Source organism: Ovis canadensis, chromosome 13 (genome assembly GCF_042477335.2).
Source record: "Ovis canadensis isolate MfBH-ARS-UI-01 breed Bighorn chromosome 13, ARS-UI_OviCan_v2, whole genome shotgun sequence".
NCBI lineage: Eukaryota > Metazoa > Chordata > Mammalia > Artiodactyla > Bovidae > Ovis > Ovis canadensis.
Window position 1 is genome coordinate 25,369,527 of NC_091257.1, and position 21,848 is coordinate 25,391,374.

Sequence of the window (21,848 nt, forward strand, 5' to 3'; positions counted from 1 at the left end):
GTCTATCACGGTGCTCTGGAACCCAGCCGGCCATGTCCCCGAGGCCCGCTCTCTGTTAACGGCAGGAAGAAGTTCACTTCTTTCGGCTGCTTCATCGCAAGTTCTCCAAGACGGTGCATCTTGCAAGCTATTTAAGGTGCTCTACGGCAACTGCCAAGTGAGTAAATGGCCCATGAAAAAGTGACACCACTGAGACCAGAGATGGGAAAAGGAAGTCAGCCTTGTAGCAAGGCAAACTTCTGAAAAATAGAAAGCCCAATAAAATAAACCAGCAGAGACGCAGTACGAAACACATCAGCTAAAACACAGACTAACTACCAAATCACCAGCAACAGAAATATTTCCAACTACATGCGTAAAACTTTCACACTCAAGGTCAAGCAAGGAAAAAAAAGAAAAGATAAAACAATGTTTAAAGCCCCAGAGAGTGAGAGGGAAGAACAGACATAAATGGGGGTGGCAGGACACTGTGTCCACGAGCAATGTGATCATCCCTCCCAGGATCCCCAGTACGGGCATGATCACACCTGAAGGTGCAGGCCTTCCCAAGGGCATCTCCAGCTATGACCAGCTATTTCTCAAGTGCCTTCTACATGGGGTACAAATCAAGGGGAAAACCTAGTCCACGTGTATTACATGGCGAGTAAAGTGCTACGCTGGGTGCTGAGCGAACAGATTAGATCCTGCTGACGGGCATCGAGAGGGAAGCTAAGCTCAGCAGACAGAAGAACACACCTTGTTACTGATGTCTCCTGACTCTTTCCCTGGTGTGATGCACTTATCCTTCCCGTTGAAAGAAGGTAAGGGGAGTGGGAGGGAAGGTGGAAAGAAACGAGGGGGGAGAGTCTAAGGAAGAAACCAGGAAGGGGCTGGAGAGAGGACAGAAAATGAAACCACTTCCTTTTCCTACAATCACCTGTCTGCTGGTAAGAAGTCTGCACCAGTGTCTGGGTGCCTCTGGCTTTCTGCACAGCAATCTTGAGGACTCTTAATTCAGAATCTAGCTCCTTCCGGCTTTACATTCCAAAATCCCATCCCAACTCTTAACCTGAAAGGAGCAGGAAGGCTGGAGCTCACCACACACAGCATGGAGCTCAGCACAGGACAAACCAGAGCCTGCTGGATCCCTGCTGCTGACCAGGATGCTCGGAACATGCCTGCAGAGAGAGCCCCTGCTAGGGGGATTCCCTACACCCTAGCTGTTGTGAAGACAGCCAAGAGCTGCACCCAGAAGGCTGTGCTCGTACTGACACAGTCTACACTTCCAAAGGATTCCTTTCGAGTTTGCAAGCAAAGGGAAACTCTCAGACAGTATTGGTAGGAAATGCATAGTGGTGATATGTACAACCATCCTATAGAACAGTTTGTAAGTGTATATTAGGAGCCTTAGGACATATTATATATACCCTCTGGCCTGGTAATTCCATTCTACTTTTTTCTCCCTTGAGGAAGCAATATTCATGGATCAGCACAAAGATTCAGCTACAAATGTGTTCACCCCAACTGCTCATCATAGCGCCAAACTACACAACAGAAACACCTACCAACAGAAGATAAGTGAGGTACGGAATGGCCATACAAAGGAATCACACATGGACTTAAAACGAGAGAGGATAACACATATGAAGAGGAAAAGACGCATAAGGGCAAAAAACTCTCACAAGCCCAGTGTGAACCCACCTGGCAAAAGAACACATGTAAATGCATATGAATATAAAAGTGTACATATGTACACGCACACACAGAGAAAGACAGACGTGACTAGACAGTGGGGCCAACAGAAGTACAGACTAGAATACACGGCAACATGTTCACTGCAATAATTTCTTTTTTGCTTGTTGGTGATTTCTAAATTTTCCATAATGAACACATGAAAATAAAAAGTCAGGTTAAAAATAATCATCTCTCAGGGACTTCCCTGGTGGTCCAGTGGTTAAGACTTCTCTGAAACTGGAGCCGATTATACAGAGTGAAGTAAGCCAGAAAGAAAAACACCAATACAGTATACTAATGCATATATATGGAATTTAGAAAGAAGGTAACGATAACCCTGTATGCGAGACAGCAAAAGAGATACAGATGTATTGAACAGTCTTTTGGACTCTGTGGGAGAGGGCGAGGGTGGGATGATCTGGGAGAATGGCATTGAAATGTGTATTACCCTATGTGAAACAAATCGCCAGTCCAGGTTTGATGGATGATACGGGGTGCTTGGGGCTGGTGCACTGGGATGACCCAGAGGGATGGGATGGGGAGGGAGGTGGGAGGGGGGTTCAGGATGGGGAACACATGTTCACTCATGGCAGATTCAAGTCAATGTATGGCAAAACCAATAAAATATTGTAAAGTAAAATAAATGAATAATTAAAAAAAAAAAAAGACTTCTTCCGAAGCAGAAGGTGCGGGTTTGATCACTGGTCAGGGAGCTAACATCCTACATGCCTTGACGCCCACCAATCCTATCCCAACACTACACTCCATAAAGCTCCCTGGAACACTTGCCAAACACAGGTGTGATTTTTGACTTCAGGTATTTTTGGTCCAACTGGATTTGAAACCTAGGCATTAAGATGTCACAAAAAAAGAAAACTACAGGCCAATATCTCTGATGAACATAGATGCAAAAATCCTCAACAAAATTCTAGCAATCAGAATCCAACAACACATTAAAAAGATCATACACCATGACCAAATGGGCTTTATCCCAGGGATGCAAGGATTCTTCAATATCCGCAAATCAATCAATGTAATTCACCACATTAACAAATTGAAAAATAAAAACCATATGATTATCTCAATAGATGCAGAGAAGGCCTTTGACAAAATTCAACATCCATTTATGATAAAAACTCTCCAGAAAGCAGGAATAGAAGGAACATACCTCAACATAATAAAAGCTATCTACGACAAACCCACAGCAAACATTATCCTCAATGGTGAAAAATTGAAAGCATTTCCCCTAAAGTCAGGAACAAGACAAGGGTGTCCACTTTCACTGCTACTATTCAACATAGTTCTGGAAGTTTTGGCCACAGCAATCAGAGCAGAAAAAGAAATAAAAGGAATCCAAATTGGAAAAGAAGAAGTAAAACTCTCACTGTTTGCAGATGACATGATCCTCTACATGGAAAACCCTAAAGACTCCACCAGAAAATTACTAGAGCTAATCAATGAATATAGTAAAGTTGCAGGATATAAAATCAACACACAGAAATCCCTTGCATTCCTATACACGAATAATGAGAAAGTAGAAAAAGAAATTAAGGAAACAATTCCATTCACCATTGCAACGAAAAGAATAAAATACTTAGGAATATATCTACCTAAAGAAACTAAAGACCTATATATAGAAAACTATAAAACACTGATGAAAGAAATCAAAGAGGACACTAATAGATGGAGAAATATACCATGTTCATGGATTGGAAGAATCAATATAGTGAAAATGAGTATACTACCCAAAGCAATTTACAAATTCAATGCAATCCCTATCAAGCTACCAGCCACATTTTTCACAGAACTAGAACAAATAATTTCAAGCTTTGTATGGAAATACAAAAAACCTCGAATAGCCAAAGCAATCTTGAGAAAGAAGAATGGAACTGGAGGAATCAACTTGCCTGACTTCAGGCTCTACTACAAAGCCACAGTCATCAAGACAGTATGGTACTGGCACAAAGACAGACATATAGATCAATGGAACAAAATAGAAAGCCCAGAGATAAATCCACACACATACGGACACCTTATCTTTGACAAAGGAGGCAAGAATATACAATGGAGTAAAGACAATCTCTTTAACAAGTGGTGCTGGGAAAACTGGTCAACCACTTGTAAAAGAATGAAACTAGATCACTTTCTAACACCGCACACAAAAATAAACTCAAAATGGATTAAAGATCTAAATGTAAGATCAGAAACTATAAAACTCCAAGAGGAGAACATAGGCAAAACACTCTCAGACATAAATCACAGCAGGATCCTCTATGATCCACCTCCCAGAATGCTGGAAATAAAAGCAAAAATAAACAAATGGGATCTAATTAAAATTAAAAGCTTCTGTACAACAAAGGAAAATATAAGCAAGGTGAAAAGACAGCCTTCTGAATGGGAGAAAATAATAGCAAATGAAGCAACTGACAAACAACTAATCTCAAAAATATACAAGCAACTTATGCAGCTCAATTCCAGAAAAATAAAAGACCCAATCAAAAAATGGGCCAAAGAACTAAATAGACATTTCTCCAAAGAAGACATACGGATGGCTTACAAACACATGAAAAGATGCTCAACTTCACTCATTATTAGAGAAATGCAAATCAAAACCACAATGAGGTACCACTTCACACCAGTCAGAATGGCTGCGATCCAAAAATCTGCAAGCAATAATTGCTGGAGAGGGTGTGGAGAAAAGGGAACCCTCCTACACTGTTGGTGGGAATGCAAACTAGTACAGCCACTATGGAGAACAGTGTGGAGATTCCTTAAAAAATTGCAAATAGAACTACCTTATGACCCAGCAATCCCACTTCTGGGCATACACACCGAGGAAACCAGAATTGAAAGAGACACATGTACCCCAATGTTCATCGCAGCACTGTTTATAATAGCCAGGACATGGAAACAACCTAGATGTCCATCAGCAGATGAATGGATAAGAAAGCTGTGGTACATATACACAATGGAGTATTACTCAGCCGTTAAAAAGAATTCATTTGAATCAGTTCTGATGAGATGGATGAAACTGGAGCCAATTATACAGAGTGAAGTAAGCCAGAAAGAAAAACACCAATACAGTATACTAACACATATATATGGAATTTAGGAAGATGGCAATGACGACCCTGTATGCAAGACAGGGAAAGAGACACAGATGTGTATAACAGACTTTTAGACTCAGAGGGAGAGGGAGAGGGTGGGATGATTTGGGAGAATGACATTCTAACATGTATACTATCATGTGAATTGAATCGCCAGTCTATGTCTGACGCAGGATGCAGCATGCTTGGGGCTGGTGCATGGGGATGACCCAGAAAGATGTTATGGGGAGGGAGGTGGGAGGGGGGTTCATGTTTGGGAATGCATGTAAGAATTAAAGATTTTAAAATTTAAAAAATAAAAAACTAAAAAAAATAAAAATTTTAAAAATAAATAAATAAATAAATAAATAAAAGAAAAAGAAACCTAGGCATTTTTCCCCTTCAGAATTTAATTATCCACGTATAGTATATCCATTCATACAGGCTCCCCACTAGCTAGTGCTTAAATAAAAATTTGTGCTAATGCACAAATAAAAATTTCTTTTTACTTTCAAGACTGAAATGAACTTGGAATGCATATAATTTTGCTTTGAGCACTTTCTAAAAGCTGTGAAAGTGCCCACACTCTGCCAAGTTAGTCGCCTGTTTACAGCCTCAGAGTGAGACAGGACACCTGAGGAGTGGGCTTGGTTTCTTCTTAAAAGACACTGGGCCACTGAGGAGGAATGCCTTCCCTGCAGTGAAATTATTTCCTGGCAAAGACCCTGGCTGGGCGCTTCTCCAAAGTGGAGCTCCCTCCCGAAGGAAGTCCCTGGGCTGCTTCATCTCCTCCAAAAATCCTCTGGCACCAGGCACCACCCATGTGTGCACACAAATCCTGGCTTCCAGAAAGCCAGCAATGTAGACCAGCAGTCAGCTCCCAAACAAGGACCTTGGACACGACATACCCAACACCATGTGCCCACTTGGGCCAATAAAATGTTCTTGGGTAACAAAGATGTCACTTCTCAAAAGTCGAAATCTTGCTGTGATGCACAGCATGGGTTTTTGGAGAAAAATTCTCTTTGGAGAATTACTAGGCTGCCTGTTGAGACCAGGTGCTTTGAAGATGAGTTGCGTCTTACTGGATATAATCATTTGCAAACCATATTTAATTCTTCCAGAGAGCTCTGCTCTAATAGGCACTGGATGCTAAGTAACAAACATTTTAACCTACTGCAATAAACATACTCAGATCTACATGATACCGAGGAAACCAAAAGATATATGAATGTATAACAGTTAAGAAAGCCACAAAATGTGTAAGAAGTACATCTGTGTGCATGACAGCCTCACAAAGACGAGGCCCAGCTACACTGGAGACTCTAGTGTGGACCATCTGAAGCACAAGGCCCCTGGACACCTATGAGCAGACACACCTCCTGCTGCTGCCAAGTCTCCATCTCAGGGAACATCTGTGACATGCTCACTACATGCGAGATGCTGGAGACTCAAAGATGAGTAAGGCATGGCTCCTGCTCTCAGGGAGCCTGGTGGGCAAGCAGGCAAAAGCATTAATGACATGAACCTGGGAAGAGCTATGGTGATAAAGGTGTGAGCCAGACACCAGCAGAGAATGAAGGGGAAGCACTGAGCCCAATCTAGAGACACACAGAATGCCTCTGAGGAGACAACTTCCCTATGCACCCTGGAAGACGAAGAGGACTGGCCGTGGGAAGGAGAGTGGGCAGGTTTTGTAGAAGGTTTTATAGATGGACTTGGCCTGGAGAGAGCTGTGAAAGACGTTCTGTCCACTTAAACCAAAGCATAAATTTCAAGGCAGCAAGTGACCGAAGATGATAGTAGTGGACAAATGGGTGACTGTGGCTGGGGCCTGGAGGGCATCCCAGAGGAACCAGGGGCCAGGCCCCATGCTGGGGTCACCACGAAGGGTTAACAGGGGGGATTGCAGTGAGCTCCATCCTGTGGCCCCAGGCTGGGCAGGTTCCAGGGGCAAGTCCATGAGTAGCCCCCCAACCCAGTGTCACCTCGAGAGGAAACCAGGAATCCTGTGCACGACCAAGGGAGTCCTGATGACTCCAGAAGGTCAGCTACTTCTCACGGACTGACCACGCTGGCCGCTTAAAGAGGAAAGTCCCTCCCGAACATTCTCCACGATGAGGAGCAGCATGCTTCTCAGAATGAACTTGTTGGAAGAGGAGGTGGGAGACTGGAAGTGGGGAGCGGGAGAGGCAGAGGCCCTGTATGGAGCCAATTCAGGGAGAAAAAGTTTCCCGATGCACAGAGCGGGCTGAGATTTCTCTCAAGAGGCAGGAAAGCCGCTGGTGCTCAAGGGAAAGGGGCAGCTCAAACTCAATAACCCAGCATCTTTACAAAGAGGTGTTCGTGATGCTTTAATGAGAGAGGAACTAAGAGAGGGTGTGTGTGTCAGTAGGGGGATGGAGGGGGAGAGGCGTGCTTCGGGGTAGCTGACTTTATTAAGCTAATACTAAGCATTAGGGAATCAGAAAGGCAGAAAGCTAGTTCACCTAAGAGGGGAAAGTTTAAAAGCAAAAAGAGAATGCTAATCCCAGACTGCCGGGAGCCAGCACGGGAGATCCCACCCATGACAAGGTCATGCGGAAGAGATCTGATAAGCAAGGCTTCAGGACTCGACGGACCCCCTGGACCTGTTCAAGCATCTGCCCAAAACCGGAATCTGTCTGTCTTACTATTTTATGTCTTTCACCAACTCTTCTGACATTAACAGGGGGCTATCCCTGACCACCTTTTTCTGGAAAAAGTTACCTTAGGGCTTTAGTTAATAAGTCTCCTGGACATGAAAGAAATATTCAAATCAACCCCCTCAGATGGCTTTCTAGCTTGTCTGATAGGTTTATCCAGACTCTTGCAGCTATGCATGTGATTATTTACAGCCTCCCAACTGTGAGAGGCACAGGAAGCCTAAAATATTCTAAAAATATAGAATCTTTCGAAGAGTTAAAAACTATTAGAGTAGTGCTGGTGTAGGATTTTACTGTTGAGCCAATGCTTGCTGCCAAGTTCCCATATCCCTTATCCATTGTGCACCTGGGAGTGCATTAGTTAACATAGGTGGAATGTAAGAAAAACAAATAGTAGCCTTGAATTTAACCACATCAGACCTTTGAGCTAATTGGTTCTTTCTTAGTTGTAACTTGCTGCACCTTTGCTCCGTGAGACTGTAACTCTGTTTGATACTTTCTGAGGCTGACATAGATTAGAAATATAAAGAAAAAACATTTCAAGGGAAAATAAGTTTTCTGGTTGAACAGCCTTTATCAAAAGAGGATCATAAAATGTCCACAGGCCTCCAAGGCCAAAAGATAATGTACACAACAGTGTTTCTGGGAAAGATTTGCAGAAAAAATACTGGATTCAGTAAGGGCAAAACGGCTGGAGTGTTTGGGCTGATCCTGCATGACCTTGTATCTTTCATTTCCCTCTACATACAAGGTATAAAAGTCCCTTTCGAAAATAAAGTTAGGGGCCTCGCTCACCGAAGAAGCTTGGTCTCCCCATGTTTTTCTTTCTCTCTCTCTCTCTTTCTCTCTCTTGCTCTCTTTTTCAGGCTGATCCCTTGGGGCATAGAGGCTCTCTGCATTCACTTATCTGCCTGGGCTTCTAACACGTGAACGGGAAGGTGCTCTGCATCTTCACTCCCCCGGGAGACCGGGAGGGTGCCTGCGGGCTCCGTGAACAGACAAGTCCCTTGTCTTGGGGCTTTATTAGCTTTCTGCGTAAACAAAGGAGTATCAGCCTCTTTCTCTCCTCTATTTTCTTATCTGCAACATCCTTTCTTTATCTCTCTCTCTAAATCTCTTCGCTGATGCCGTCACACTTCGGATACCCTGGATCCAACCAGGGCAGGACCCCAGCACCAGACCGGTCCTAACAGAGGCAACAAGGCAAATACAGGGTAAGGGACCCCGAACTCTGCATGTGTCTGCTGAAGCCTGTGGGACGGAGCCCAGGGCGGGGGGCTGTGGACTTCTGCCAGGAGGAGGAGGCGTGCAGCCAGGGCCGGGTGAGCTGCATAGCAGCACGGATGCAGAGTCAGCCCAGAGGAGTCCAAGTGTCCGGGGCCCTGACTCCTGCCAGGCTTTACCAAAATCTGCCCAGTGCACGCGCTCACACACCAAGGGGTCTGAGCCCCAGCTCAGGGTGGACAAACAAGGGCCCTCACTCAGCAGCTGAGGGGATGCAAGGGACCCGCCTTCCCTGGGGCCTGTGACAGGTGGACCAGACCCCACACCCCTACAGGGAGCTGGTGGCTGACCCCAAGCTCACAGGCAGTCCCTCCTGGAAGGAAGTTCACGGCCAGGGCCCAGGTTTTCAAGGCAGGGCTCACTGCCCTCCCTGCCTCTCCTCCTATATCCGCCTTTCTGCTGGAGAGCTAGCAACACCCAACCAACTACTAAAACCAGAAGATGGACGCCAATGGCTTTTCCTTCTTTCCTGCCCACATCCCATTACCCACCCAGGCCTCATCACTTCCTGCTCAGGGCGCCTCTGCAGCCCAGGCCTGCCTCTAGGCTCCTTCCACTGATGCCTCAGTTCAAGCTCCCCTCCACGCCCTTCCTGCAGTGCCCCCAGCACCCTTCACTGTTCCATCTCTGTGCCATTATGAACACATCTCTCCTTGACTAATAGTACTTCCTGGATCCCTACCCCATGGACTGGGTTTGAGATATCTGCGAGTGAGCTGGTTGAACTGAACTTGGCAGGGCTTCAAGGGGGTCCTCAGGATCCCTGGATCTGTCCTTGTCAGACAGTGCAATTTAGTCACTCAGTTGTGTCTGACTCTATGTGACCCCATGTACTGTAGCACGCCAGGCCTCCCTGTCTATCACCAACTCCCAGAGCTTGCTCAAATTCATGTCCATCAAGTCAGTGATAGCACTGAACCATCTCATCCTCTGTTGGCCCCTTCTCCTGCCTTCAATCTTTCCCAGCATCAGGGTCTTTTCAAATGAGTCAGCTCTTCGCATCAGGTGGCCAAAGGACTGGAGTTTCAGCTTCAGCATTAGTCCTTCCAATGAATATTCAGGGCTGATTTCCTTTAGGATTGACTGGGTGGATCTCCTTGCAGCCCCAGGGACTCTCAAGAGTCTTCTCCAACAACACAGTTCAAAAGCATCAATTCTTTAGCACTCAGCTTTCTTTATAGTCCAACTCTCACATCCATACATGACTACTGGAAAAAACCACATCTTTGACTAGATGAACATTTATCAGCAAAGTAATGTCTCTGCTTTTTAATATGCTATTTAGGTTGATCATAGCTTTTCTTCCAAGGAGCAAATGCCTTTTAATTTCATGGCTACAGTCACCATCTGCAGTGATTTTGGAGCCCCCCAAAATAAAGTCTCTCACTGTTTCTATTGTTTCCCCATCTATTTGCCATGAAGTGATGGGACTGGATGCCATGATCTTAGTTTTTTGAATGTTGAGTTTTAAGCCAGCTTTTTCACTCTTTTCTTTCACTTTCATCAAGAGGTTCTTTAGTTCTTTGCTTTCTGCCATAAGGGTGGTGTCATCTGCATATCTGAGGTTACTGATATTTCTCCTGGCAATCTTGATTCCAGCTTGTGCTTCATTCAGCCTGGCATTTCACATGATGTACTCTGCATATAAGTTAAATAAGCAGGGTGACAATATACAGCCTTGACATACTCCTTTCCCAATTTGGAATCAGTCTGTTGTTCCATGTCTGGTTCAGACTGACATTCATTAGTTATTTATTGTACTTACTAGGGAAGCAGACCTTGAGATTTTCCATCTTTCTGTATTTCCAAACACTATTTTCCAGATAGGACATTCTTGAGAATATGGAAGAAAAACAGAGTGAAGAAAAACCACAATGAAGTAACATCTCATGCCCATTAGGGTGGCCACTATCAAAAAAAAAGAAAAAAGAAAACACAGAAAATAACTGTTTTCACAACTGCCAACAGGGGAAACCACCCAAGTGTCCACCGACAGATGAATGAATATGTAAGATATGACATATACATGCAACAGGATGTTATTTGGCCTTAAAAAGAAAGAAATTTTGATACCTGTTACAAAATGGAATGTACTCTGAAGACATTATACTACACAAAATATGCCAGTCACAAAAAAAAAATACTGTATGAATCCACTGATACGAGGTACCTAGAGTAGAGACAGACAACAGAATGGTGGTTGCCAGGGTGACAGGTGGGGGGGGATGGGGGTTGGAAGATTATTTAATAGGTACAGAGTTTCAGTTTTATAGCAATGGAGTTTTGGAGGTTAGCTGCAGCGATGTGGCACACTTAATACTGCTGTACCCTTAAAATGGTTAAGATGGCAAATTTCATGTTAAGTGCATCGTGTGCGTACATGCTTAGTCGTGACCAGCTCTTTGACCCCATGGACTGTAGCCTGCCAGGCCCCTCTGCCCAGAGGTATTGCCCAGGCAAGAATACTAGAGTGGGCTGCCCTTTCCTTCTCCACGGGATCTTCCCAACCCAGGTATCAAACCTGTGTCTCCTGCATCTCCTACACTGGCAGGTGGATTCATCTTAGCACAATTTTAAAAAGGAATGAAGAAATGAGATAGCATAAGCTTACGAGTGCAGAGAAAACAATTCTCTGTTGTATTTTGGGCCACACATTTTAATCACAATCCTTATTCTAAGCACAGCTACCAGAACCTGTAAAAATGTTACCTGCACACAGGTGCTGAAGAACATGCCAGCAGAACCTGAGCTGCCATCTCTCCTGCCCCATCCTGCCAAAGTGCATCTCCTCAAAGAACAGCCATGTTTATCAAAGCAAACTGCACACATCCTGGCTTGGTTTTCAGAGCACTCCCCAGCCAGGCCCCGACCTGCAGAATCTTCTTACCTCTTCTAGCGCTCAGCACGACTCCTGCCAGCACTCACCTAGTTTCCTCCCCAGAGCATCTACTCTCCAGGGCAAAACTTTCTCTTCCTGCAGACCTCTCAGGGCCCAGCACACAATCCAGTTCACTGGACAGGATAGGACCTCCTCAAACAGAACTGAGGGGAGCGACCTGAGGTTCTGCCTGATGAGCGTCCAGGGCTAAATTTCTGCCCAGTGTTCGACCTGAGCTTTATTCTCCAAGATGAGGCATCTTACAGACTTCCAGCATCTTCACATCCTCAGCTATGGAGAAGGAAGTGCAAGGTTAGATGGAGTCACCACCCAAGCCTCCTCAGAGCCCTGCTGTGCCTTCCACACAACCTCCTCCTGCCAGGGGCCCTGGCGACTCAGCACAGGCTGCGTGTTGCTACAGCAATGAGACTGCACAGGAGACAGGGAGAAGCCCCCCTTTCCATTCATCCCACGGCACTTAACCTCGGTCACAGGTGTTTATATCTGCAAGGCTTCCCAGGTGGCTCAGTGATAACGCACCTGCCTGCAACACAGGAGACAAAGGTTCGATCCCTGTGTCAGAAAGACCTCCTGGAGAAGGAAGTCACAACCCACTCCAGTATTCCAGCCTGGGAAATCCCATGGACAGCGGAGACTGGCAGGCTACAGTCCACAGGGTCGCGAAGAGTTGGGACACGACTTAGTGACTAAATGACAACAAATTCACACCTGTTACATAAAAAAAGATCCAAACAACCCAGCACAGCTTTATTCCTACTTTGTTTTGCCGAGTTCCTGGAGCAGATAAACTGTACAGGGTGTCTGCTTCCCATAAATCAGAAGCAGTGACTTTTCTCCAATTATGTTTTAATTCATGGGTAACAGTTCTCTATAGCCAGTGGCAGTTGGAGGGGGCAGCTAGAATCAGGGGAATGAAGGTATGATGAAGTATCAAGTCATTTGAGTTTGAATTGGTACAGATGAGCGCTGCAGAGGTGGCAGATACGAGATGCACGGATGAACGGGTCACCACAGCTGCGTCCACCCATCCAGCACCGTTTCCTCGGCCAACCACAGACTGATTCTCACTGTGTTCCCAGACTGCCTTGGCCCAAGTCTTCACTTCTTCATGAGGCCCTCTTCCCACCTGTGGCCTGAGGATCTTGAACATGAGCTTGAGGTTACTGCACCCGTTGCAGTGTCATTCTGGAACTGACCTGTGCCTCAGATTCACATTCCTTTGCACGATGTGCCATTTTCCATCATTAGGAACGCACGTGCCCAGAGGAAGTAGTGAAAAACCTCCCCCACAAAGGATATGTGCGAAGTGAAGGGAAAGTCGCTCAGTCATGTCTGACTCTTTACAACCCCATGGACTATACAGTCCGTGGAATTCTCTAGGCCAGAATACTGGAGTGGGTAGCCCTTCCCTTCTCCAGGGGATCTTCCCAACCCAGAGATCGAACCCAGGTCTTCTGCATTGCAGGTGGATTCTTTATCAGCTGAGCCACAAGGGAAGCCCAAGAATACTGGCGTGGGTAGCCTATCCCTTCTCCAGTGTATCTTCCCGACCCAGGAACTGAATTGGGCTTTCCTGAACTGCAGGCAGATTCTTTACCAACTGAGCTATCAGGGAAGCCCCAAGGACATGTGTTATCTCACTATAAATTCATTTTTAATCTGTTTGCTAAACATTCATCATGCATGGGGATGACCCAGAGAGATGTTATGGGGAGGGAGGTGGGAGGGGGGTTCATGTTTGGGAACGCATGTAAGAATTAAAGATTTTAAAATTAAAAAATAAATAAATAAATAAATAAATAAATAAATAAAAACAAGCCTGTTATGTGAATGACACTATAGAATATAGAAATTAGTAAGACCGGCCTCTGACCTCTAAAAATTCCCAACCTAATAGGAAAGTTACACGGACTGAACTCTCACCCTCTGCCAGCCCAGGGGGGTCATTCCTGCAGCTCTCACCTCAGAAGCAGGTTTGCCATCTGCCCAACTGTTAAATCCAAAGCCTGGGACAGCCCTGAATTCCATGATGCTCCATCTCCATGATGACCACCCAGACCCAAGCCGCTGGGACCTCCCACCTGGACTAAGGCAGCAGCTTCCTAAGTGGTCTCTCACTCCACACCACCTTCTCCAAATGCTGCAGGTACTAACATCTGCAGTAAATTAATCTTCACATTCCTCTACTGCTTAAAGACATCTAACAGCTTCCCAGCACTCTTTGGAAACAGCCAAACTCCTTCCGGGGGTCTCCAAGGCCCACATCAGCTGGCCCCCTGCCCTCCTGGCATCCCACCCTCTGGTGACTGCACCCATCTGCTCTGCCCTCGCCCCACCTCCTGGCTGGATGCCACGTGCCTGCTTCCTCTTCCTCTGCCTGGACATACCCACCCGCTTCCGGTCACAAAAGCATCATCCTCACTCCACACGAGCCTTATAAGAAATGTCCCCGCCTCAGGAGGCCTCTCCTGATCGCTCCATCTAGGACTGCCCGAGGCGGTCTACTTTCATCTCATTTTCATTTTCTACCGTTATTCATAATTGACCTGTGATGGCTGCTCCCCTGGAGCGACCTGTAAGCCCACCAGGGGTCTTATCGGGAACTGTGTCCCCAAGCGGAGAACCATGCCTGCTTCTCAGGAGGGGCTGAGAAAGGACCTGCTCACAGACAAGTGAGCATCACAAAGGACAAGATGAGGCTGCCAGAGATGGAGCGATGAGCCGTGAGACAGCCGCGGGAGGAGGGAAGTTGGGAACAGCACCCGGAGGAGTCTGCGTGTACTGCGCCTCAGGACGGGCAGAGGGCACCAGCAAAGGCACGCCAGGCTCTGGGACTCGCAGAGAAGCCCCAAAGGCATGACTGGCCCAGGCAGTCTGAGCGACGAAGCGGGACCCGAAACGGAATGGCTGGTGCCCAGAGCAAGGGGCGCGAGGGTGGGGTGGGGTCCAGCACGGATGATGGAGAGCTGAGCTGTCAACAGGGTGGGGCGGTTCACCGAGGCCTGGGATCTTAGGTTTCAGACCAGGAGAAATCACTGAAAAGTTCTGAGGGCAAAGCTACTACATTCTGACCTACATTTCACAGCCACTGAGAAAAACCACTTTAGCTTAAATACAAGCAAACAACAACAAAACAACATCACTTTTAAGAGAACAGCATAGTCTCCTGCGTTTGGAGGAGATCCCATCTGTAAGGCCTGGGAGAGGGGGGCCCACAGCTGGCAACACTGTCCCAGAGCTCGGGCAGAATGCAGGTCACTTTCTGTTTTCAGAGGCATGGAACAGTCACGTGTTATTGTCAAGCCTACTCAGAGTCGAAGCTGCCACCATCGAGGACAACGAAGCTGGTACCTGAATCCTGGGACAGGAAATGGGTTTCAAGCGGGGAGACGAATCCACACATGTAAACACGCTACACACCCTAAAGACTCAAGCAGCCCCACAACACTGAACAGATGGGAACGTGCTTCTTGAATCGAAGACAACCCCAAACACCTGCATGTTACATTAAACCCAAATAAAGTGAGCATGTGAAAGGCGCAGTCTCAGTCGTGGTAGAAAGCTGCTGCTAAAACCACAGGGAGGAATTAATTAAAGACCGACAACCTGATGAGCTTCCCAAGTACCAATAACCCAGCTGCTCTGAGACTGTTCTCATGTTTCAGGGGTCTTACCAATCACCAAGGGTTAGTCCAAGACAGATTTACCTAAACAAGCACAACCCTTCTCAGTAACCCTGTCATAAGATGGAAAGGCTTCCTGAACAGTGCTGGCAAGGGCTGACACAGAAGGGACGGGCCTGTGTGCACGTCCAGGAGTTCTGCAAGGAGAGAGGGCCCAGGAGTCTGCAGCCAGTGGCCTACTAACCAGACCTGGGCTCCAGGCTGCTTGCCGAGAGAAAGGAGAATCCAGAGACATGATGAAAGGCCCCCTCCCAGCTTTAAACTCCTACAACAGTGAAGAAAGTCCTTCTAGGCATGTCTACTGTCCACAAACAGGAGGACTGACCTGAGCTGAGGGACGAGATATTTAGACTTTGTGAGAAGAGCTGAGCTGGGGGCAATGGGCCATGGAACCGGTTCCCAGGTGGGAAACCGTGCCCCACGTGGGGAAAGGCAGATAGGAACAGAGTCAGAGCACAGGCTGGGCATCAGGGCGACCTGGGGTCACACCATGCCTCTGACCCTGAAACCGGCGAGCAAGCCTGTATGAACTCTACGTGTGAGAGAGAGAGAGTCACTGCGACATACAGGAGCTGACGAAGGCGAGGCACTCAGGACAGTGTCTAGGACAGTGACAACCAACGGACCACCAGTTCTGGAAGATGGCAGTGCTGTCAGGTTTAACACATTCAGCTGTGAGATTTACCTCCACCGTTTCACATGAGATTCTCCTTGCAGGAAAGATAAGTTATGGACTCTTCACACACCTGGCAAGGACTCCAAAGTCCTTGCATCCACTTTCCTGTTTTGAGGCATTTTCATGACCATTTTGCAGATGGAACCATGGAGGAGTCAGGCAATTAAGCTAACTGCTCAAGGTCACCAGCACCAAGTCCCTGGAAACCACCACCGTGCGTGGTCTCTGGCCTCCTAGAGACTGGGAGGAGTGAGCACGACTCCCTGGGCATCTGAAGCCCCAAGAACCAAAGTCGTTTCTGCAATTACACCACAGTTACAAAATGAAGCGAAAGTACCTGAGCCAAAGGGATCGTGCATGGAGCAATCCAAGTGTCAGCTCTAAAATATTAGACTGCTATGAAAACAAGAAAGAAGCCGTGATGAGCCTTACCAATGCTGATTCTTCTCGTAATAGGATACTCATCCACAGCGAGCGCTGGAAAGGAACCTGAAAAATCGCTATGGCTGACTTGATAAAGGAGGGTTGAGTGCAGAAGCTTTATTTACCTGATTTTTTCCTTAAGTAAGTGACTTTAATGGGGTCGACAGAGCAAACACAACCACAGAGACGACCCCAGAGAAGGCGATGCCGCTGTCCACTCACCCTGGGTTGTACAGCATGACGGCGGAGAGGTTCTCACGGGACTTGGACAGGTCGCTCATGGACAAGCTGAGAGAGGACAGAAGGCCGCTCTAAGAGCAGACACAGGGCAGAGCGGTTACCTCGGCAGCAGGAGAAGGTAACTGCCCGCACGTCTCTCTCCTGGGGAGAGGCAGTGAGGGGCCCAGCACCCCCAGGAGCCCACACACAACTGTGCCCTTTGAGGACGGAAGCTGCGGCAGCCAGGCCCCAAGCTAAGGCCAGCGGGGTCTCACCCCCGCACAGGAGCCGCTCAGCCCCGAGGGGCTCCCTGACCTGCTGCTGCATCCAGGGAAGGGGGTGTCCTGGCATCCCTGGCACGTCCGTGCCCTAGCAGCAGCACCCACGCCTGCTGAGTGACAAAGAGGGACGGGGAGGAGCAGGGAGACCAGGAGAGCGAACGCTGCGCCCTGCTCCCACAGAAGGTTACCGGCAGGCCTGCCTCCTTCCCTCTCCTGCCTGCAACGGGGTCCCCAAAGGGCCCTCCAGGGCGACCTGGGCTGAGCAGACAGGAGGCTCAGAGGCTGGATGCAGCAGCCCAAAGAAGGCTGAGGTGGGGACTGTGCTTTCTGGTTATTCCCACCTAGGTCACTGGGGACCCTGGCAGTCCTGGAAAAGCAGGCCAAGGCGTGGCGCTGAGTGACTTGGGGCGGGGGGCTGACACCCTGTGTGAGGGGCTGTGACTCGGGGCAAGGGGCTGACACCCTGTGTGAGGGGCTGTGACTCGGGGCAAGGGGCTGACACCCTGTGTGAGGGGCTGTGACTCGGGGCGGGGGCTGACACCCCGTGTGAGGGGCTGTGACTCGGGGCAAGGGGCTGACACCCCGTGTGAGGGGCTGTGACTCGGGGCGGGGGGCTGACACCCTGTGTGAGGGGCTGTGACTCGGGGTGGGGGGCTGACACCCTGTGTGAGGGGCTGTGACTCGGGGTGGGGGGCTGACACCCTGTGTGAGGGGCTGTGACTCGGGGTGGGGGGCTGACACCCTGTGTGAGGGGCTGTGACTCGGGGTGGGGGGCTGACACCCTGTGTGAGGGGCTGTGACTCGGGGTGGGGGGCTGACACCCTGTGTGAGGGGCTGTGACTCGGGGCAAGGGGCTGACACCCTGTGTGAGGGGCTGTGACTCGGGGCGGGGGCTGACACCCTGTGTGACTCGGGTTGGGGGGCTGACACCCCGCGTGAGGGATGAGTGACTCGGGTTGGGGGGCTGACACCCTGTGTGAGGGGCTGTGACTCGGGGCGGGGGGCTGACACCCTGTGTGAGGGGCTGTGACTCGGGGTGGGGGGCTGACACCCCGTGTGAGGGATGAGTGACTCGGGTTGGGGGGCTGACACCCTGTGTGAGGGGCTATGACTCGGGGTGGGGGGCTGACACCCTGCGTGAGGGGCTGTGACTCGGGGTGGGGGGCTGACACCCTGTGTGAGGGGCTGTGACTCGGGGTGGGGGGCTGACACCCTGTGTGAGGGGCTGTGACTCGGGGCGGGGGCTGACACCCTGTGTGACTCGGGTTGGGGTGCTGACACCCCGTGTGAGGGATGAGTGACTCGGGTTGGGGTGCTGACACCCCGTGTGAGGGGTCATGTGACTTGGCGCGGGTGCTGACACCCTGTGTGAGGAGCTGTGACTCGGGGCCGGGGGCTGACACCCCATATGAGGTGCTAGCACATCTGGGCAGGCATTCAGGGCTCAAGTCCCTGATCCCCACTTGCTGGCCACAGGACAGGCCAGTCTCAGTCTCTCCTCTCGCTCGTCTGTGACTTGGGGGTGCCAACAGCCTCTGTGGACACAAAGTGGTTCACGGGGAGGCTCCGCACAGTGCCTGCCTCACAGACACCTCTGCTGTGACTTCACTGTCTTCCTCCGTCTAAGCTCAGCACGGTGCTCTAAAGCTAGGCAGACATCGCTCCCTCTTACCCCTTCCCTTCCCTCTCTGGTCCTTGGCCCACATCCCCATCTAGAGCTTCAAGCGCCTCTGGACGTCCCCATCCAAACAAGCTGCAACCTCTTCCGGCTGCTCAACTGTCCTAAACTTGCCCCATCTCTGCTTCACACCCTGGTCAAAAATCCAACTTACTGGGAATGAAAATAAGCAGTGAGCAAAGTTTTGAATGAAAGTGATTCTGATGTAGAAGTAACTCTTAAAACAGACACTCCCGAGTGGAGGGCACCCTCCACTTAATTTGAGAGCGTGTCCACCCCCTTTCGGGGGATGGGGACGCAGGGCTGAAGAGGAGGCTGGAGAGCTGCCTGTCTCCTCCCACACAGGACCTCACTCACTATCCTACTCCACCAGCCCACCGTCCGCGGGGAAGCCCTCCCAGAGGGCTGGTTCCTGCCCCAGAAAGTCTAATTTCTGGAGCCAGAGCAGAGACCCCTCTTCCCCCACCCCTGGCCGCCCCCCCCCCGCAAAGTGGACTTGGCTCCCCGAGATTCCACGCTGCTCACCTTCCTCTTCTCCCTGAGCTTGGCAGCCTCCTTTGGGTGGTTAAAACGAAACATGTTGGTTCTTCCCAAGAGGATCATGGCACCTAAGAACGCACAGAAATAGCAATGAGTTTACCGTGAGCAACCTGGTCAGCGGAGGACACTCTAACATGGAATTCCACAGCTGAGATGGGATTCCCAGGAACAAGAGGAGGCTTTCATCCCAAAAGTCTGCTTACACAAGCCAATTCTAAACCTTCAAATGCTTTTTTTTTTTTACAGCCAAGCGTCACAATATTTATGTCACCCAGGGCAGAAGTGAGGGGTTTAACTACTACAAAATCATACAAGACTTAAAACTTAATATACAAATAATTAAGACTTTTGACTGTTGAGAAGAAAAACAGAAAGCAGTTCACCAAAGAGATGTTGGGAAAGCAAACAAAGCGTAGGGTCACCAATTTAGGAAATGTCTATTAATACCAATGAAAGCAAAAACTTTCAACAGAAAAAGCAGTGAAACTGCCAGAGCACAGGTCACTGTTACTAAAATCTCCCTCAGAATTTGACAGGAAAGAAAACGTGCATGAGGAGTGTCTATCTCCTGTAAAGACGCTGCCTCTTGCGAAAATCCTGCTAAAACTGAAATGGCTACATTAGACACACAAGAAGGGCTCCTTCTGACTTACGAGGGTCCACACAGTACAAAGGGCAGAAGGATGGGATGTAAATGCACAAGGGTAACAAAATCATTAGGTGGGGAGGCAACTTTCAGCTTGACTAAGCCAGTAAGCAACAAGGCGCTTTCTAAGGTCGGAGCTGTCCAAAGCTGGCACAGATGTCGCAGGAAGCAGTGAACTCCCCGTCCCTGGAAGCATTTAAAAGATGTACTATCTGAGCTGGTCCCACTTCCCAGGTGACGCCAGTGGTAAAGAACCACTTGCCAATCAATGCAGGAGTCATAAGAGACGCAGGTTCGATCCCTGGGTCGGGAAGATCCCCTGAAGCAGGGCGTGGCAACCCACTCCAGGATTCTTGCCTGGAGAATCCCATGGACAGAGTAGCCCGGTGGGCTACAGTCCATAGGTTGCCCAGAGTTGGACGAGACTGAAGCAACTTAGCACACAAGCACATATCACACCTGAGAGTCTATCAAGCCTTCAGTACAGACCCCATGTTCAATCTTTGCCCTGAAAATGAAGGCAACGTATTTGTGAAGATAAGACATTTGTATGAGAAGTCTTCAACCATGAAGGATCAAAGTGATGAGTTCAGGGTGCAGAATGGGGAGACAGACTCTGGCATCAAGGTCCTCTGCTGGGTCTCACAGGACAAGCAGAGGACAAGAGAGGTGCCCCATGTGAGGGTGACCGGGGAGAGGAGCTAAGCCTGAGACCAGGGATGGGTCTCCTGAGTCTGGAGAAAGGAGAGTCAAGTCCAGCCAAAACACAGGGCATCTGAAATAGCAGCAAGAACCCATATTGGACAGATGAGGTAGAAAGAGACCGCAGAGAACTAGCAGCCAGGATAAAGAATTTGCAACACAAAGGTCAAAGAAAAAAATTCAGGTCCTGGAGGTGTTTTGTGTATCCCACGCAAAGTTGAAAAAAAAAAAAAATCAACAGTGAAAACTCCATAGTTCTCACATGGAGAGAGTTCTCTGAGTTCTCTCAGTTCTCTGAGTTTCTGGCTTCCCTTCAAAAATTAGGAGATCTGGCGTCAGGAGGTCAGTACTGTCACTGGGCTGCTGCCTGCTGGCTCCCCTGGACAGGACACGTGACTTCCGGTTGGCCACAGCCATCCGTCTCTATTGGGTACCAGCTCCCCCTGGACCCTGAAGGTAGCATCGATATCCCACATGGCCACTCTGGAGCTTCAGACCGGCATATCCATATGCCTATTTCACGTACTATCTCAGAATCTCAAAGGAGCTTCAAATTCAATACAGTTAAAACCTAACGGGTTTGGATCATAACCAAGGGAGTAACCGAAGTACTTGTTCTGGTGACTGCTGTTATTTAGCAGAAATAGAGCCAAGAGGAGAAGGACACAGTTTGGGGAGACTCAGAAGGGCAGCAGTGGATATTATCCATCCAACAATCTGCTTATCCTCCTCACATAAAACTGCATTCATATATTTCCCAATTATGGAAAGGTACCGTGACCATAATGAAGAAAGGTGTTTCCCATGCCTTTTATGACTGGGACTCAAAACCGTGTGCCACACAGAAAGTCAAAAATCAAACCGCCATGCCCAGGATATATGTGTATTTAATGCTCTTAAAGTGACATTAGAGATTAATAAGGCAATCTCATTTGAGGTGTTAATTACCTCTAATCGAACTTTTTTTTCCTGTTAATCAAATGTTCAGCCATGCAAGGTGAAAATTGCTAAAAGATGTTAATGGAAAAATAGGATAGTATTTCAGAGACATATTTCATATTGTATTAAATGAATGAAAATAATCTTGCCACCCATGTATGTGCATGAAATACACATAAAAATATCTTTGAGGAGTTACAAAAGAAAACAAAACCACCAGTGACTCTTCCTTGCTTCCATCCAAATAGTGTGTAAAGACTGCTTGGCACATAAAAGGGACTCTGTTTAGGCTGGTCCCTTCTCTTTCCTCCACTGCATTCCTTTCCTGAACAAGCCTACTGGCTGTGCTTCCTTCTTACACGATGCCGCTGTGCATCCGTTCACTCAACAAACAC

The 21,848-nt window shown here is 48.3% G+C and overlaps 1 protein-coding gene across 7 annotated transcripts in view; it reads right to left on the reverse strand.

The window, feature by feature from the left end:
- The window catches only part of KIF16B (kinesin family member 16B), a 302,672-nt gene that overhangs the window by 120,553 nt on the left and 160,271 nt on the right, over positions 1-21,848 (reverse strand). For all 7 annotated transcript variants that reach the window (XR_011248056.1, XM_069547100.1, XM_069547098.1 and 4 more), the window contains exons 16-17: positions 19,152-19,234; positions 16,671-16,759 (exon numbers count right to left, since the gene is read on the reverse strand). Coding sequence is in view for 6 of the 7 variants with exons in the window: in XM_069547100.1 (XP_069403201.1) it covers positions 16,671-16,759; positions 19,152-19,234 (172 nt within the window). In the remaining variant the exon portion in view is untranslated. The remainder of the gene's footprint in view (positions 1-16,670; positions 16,760-19,151; positions 19,235-21,848) is intronic.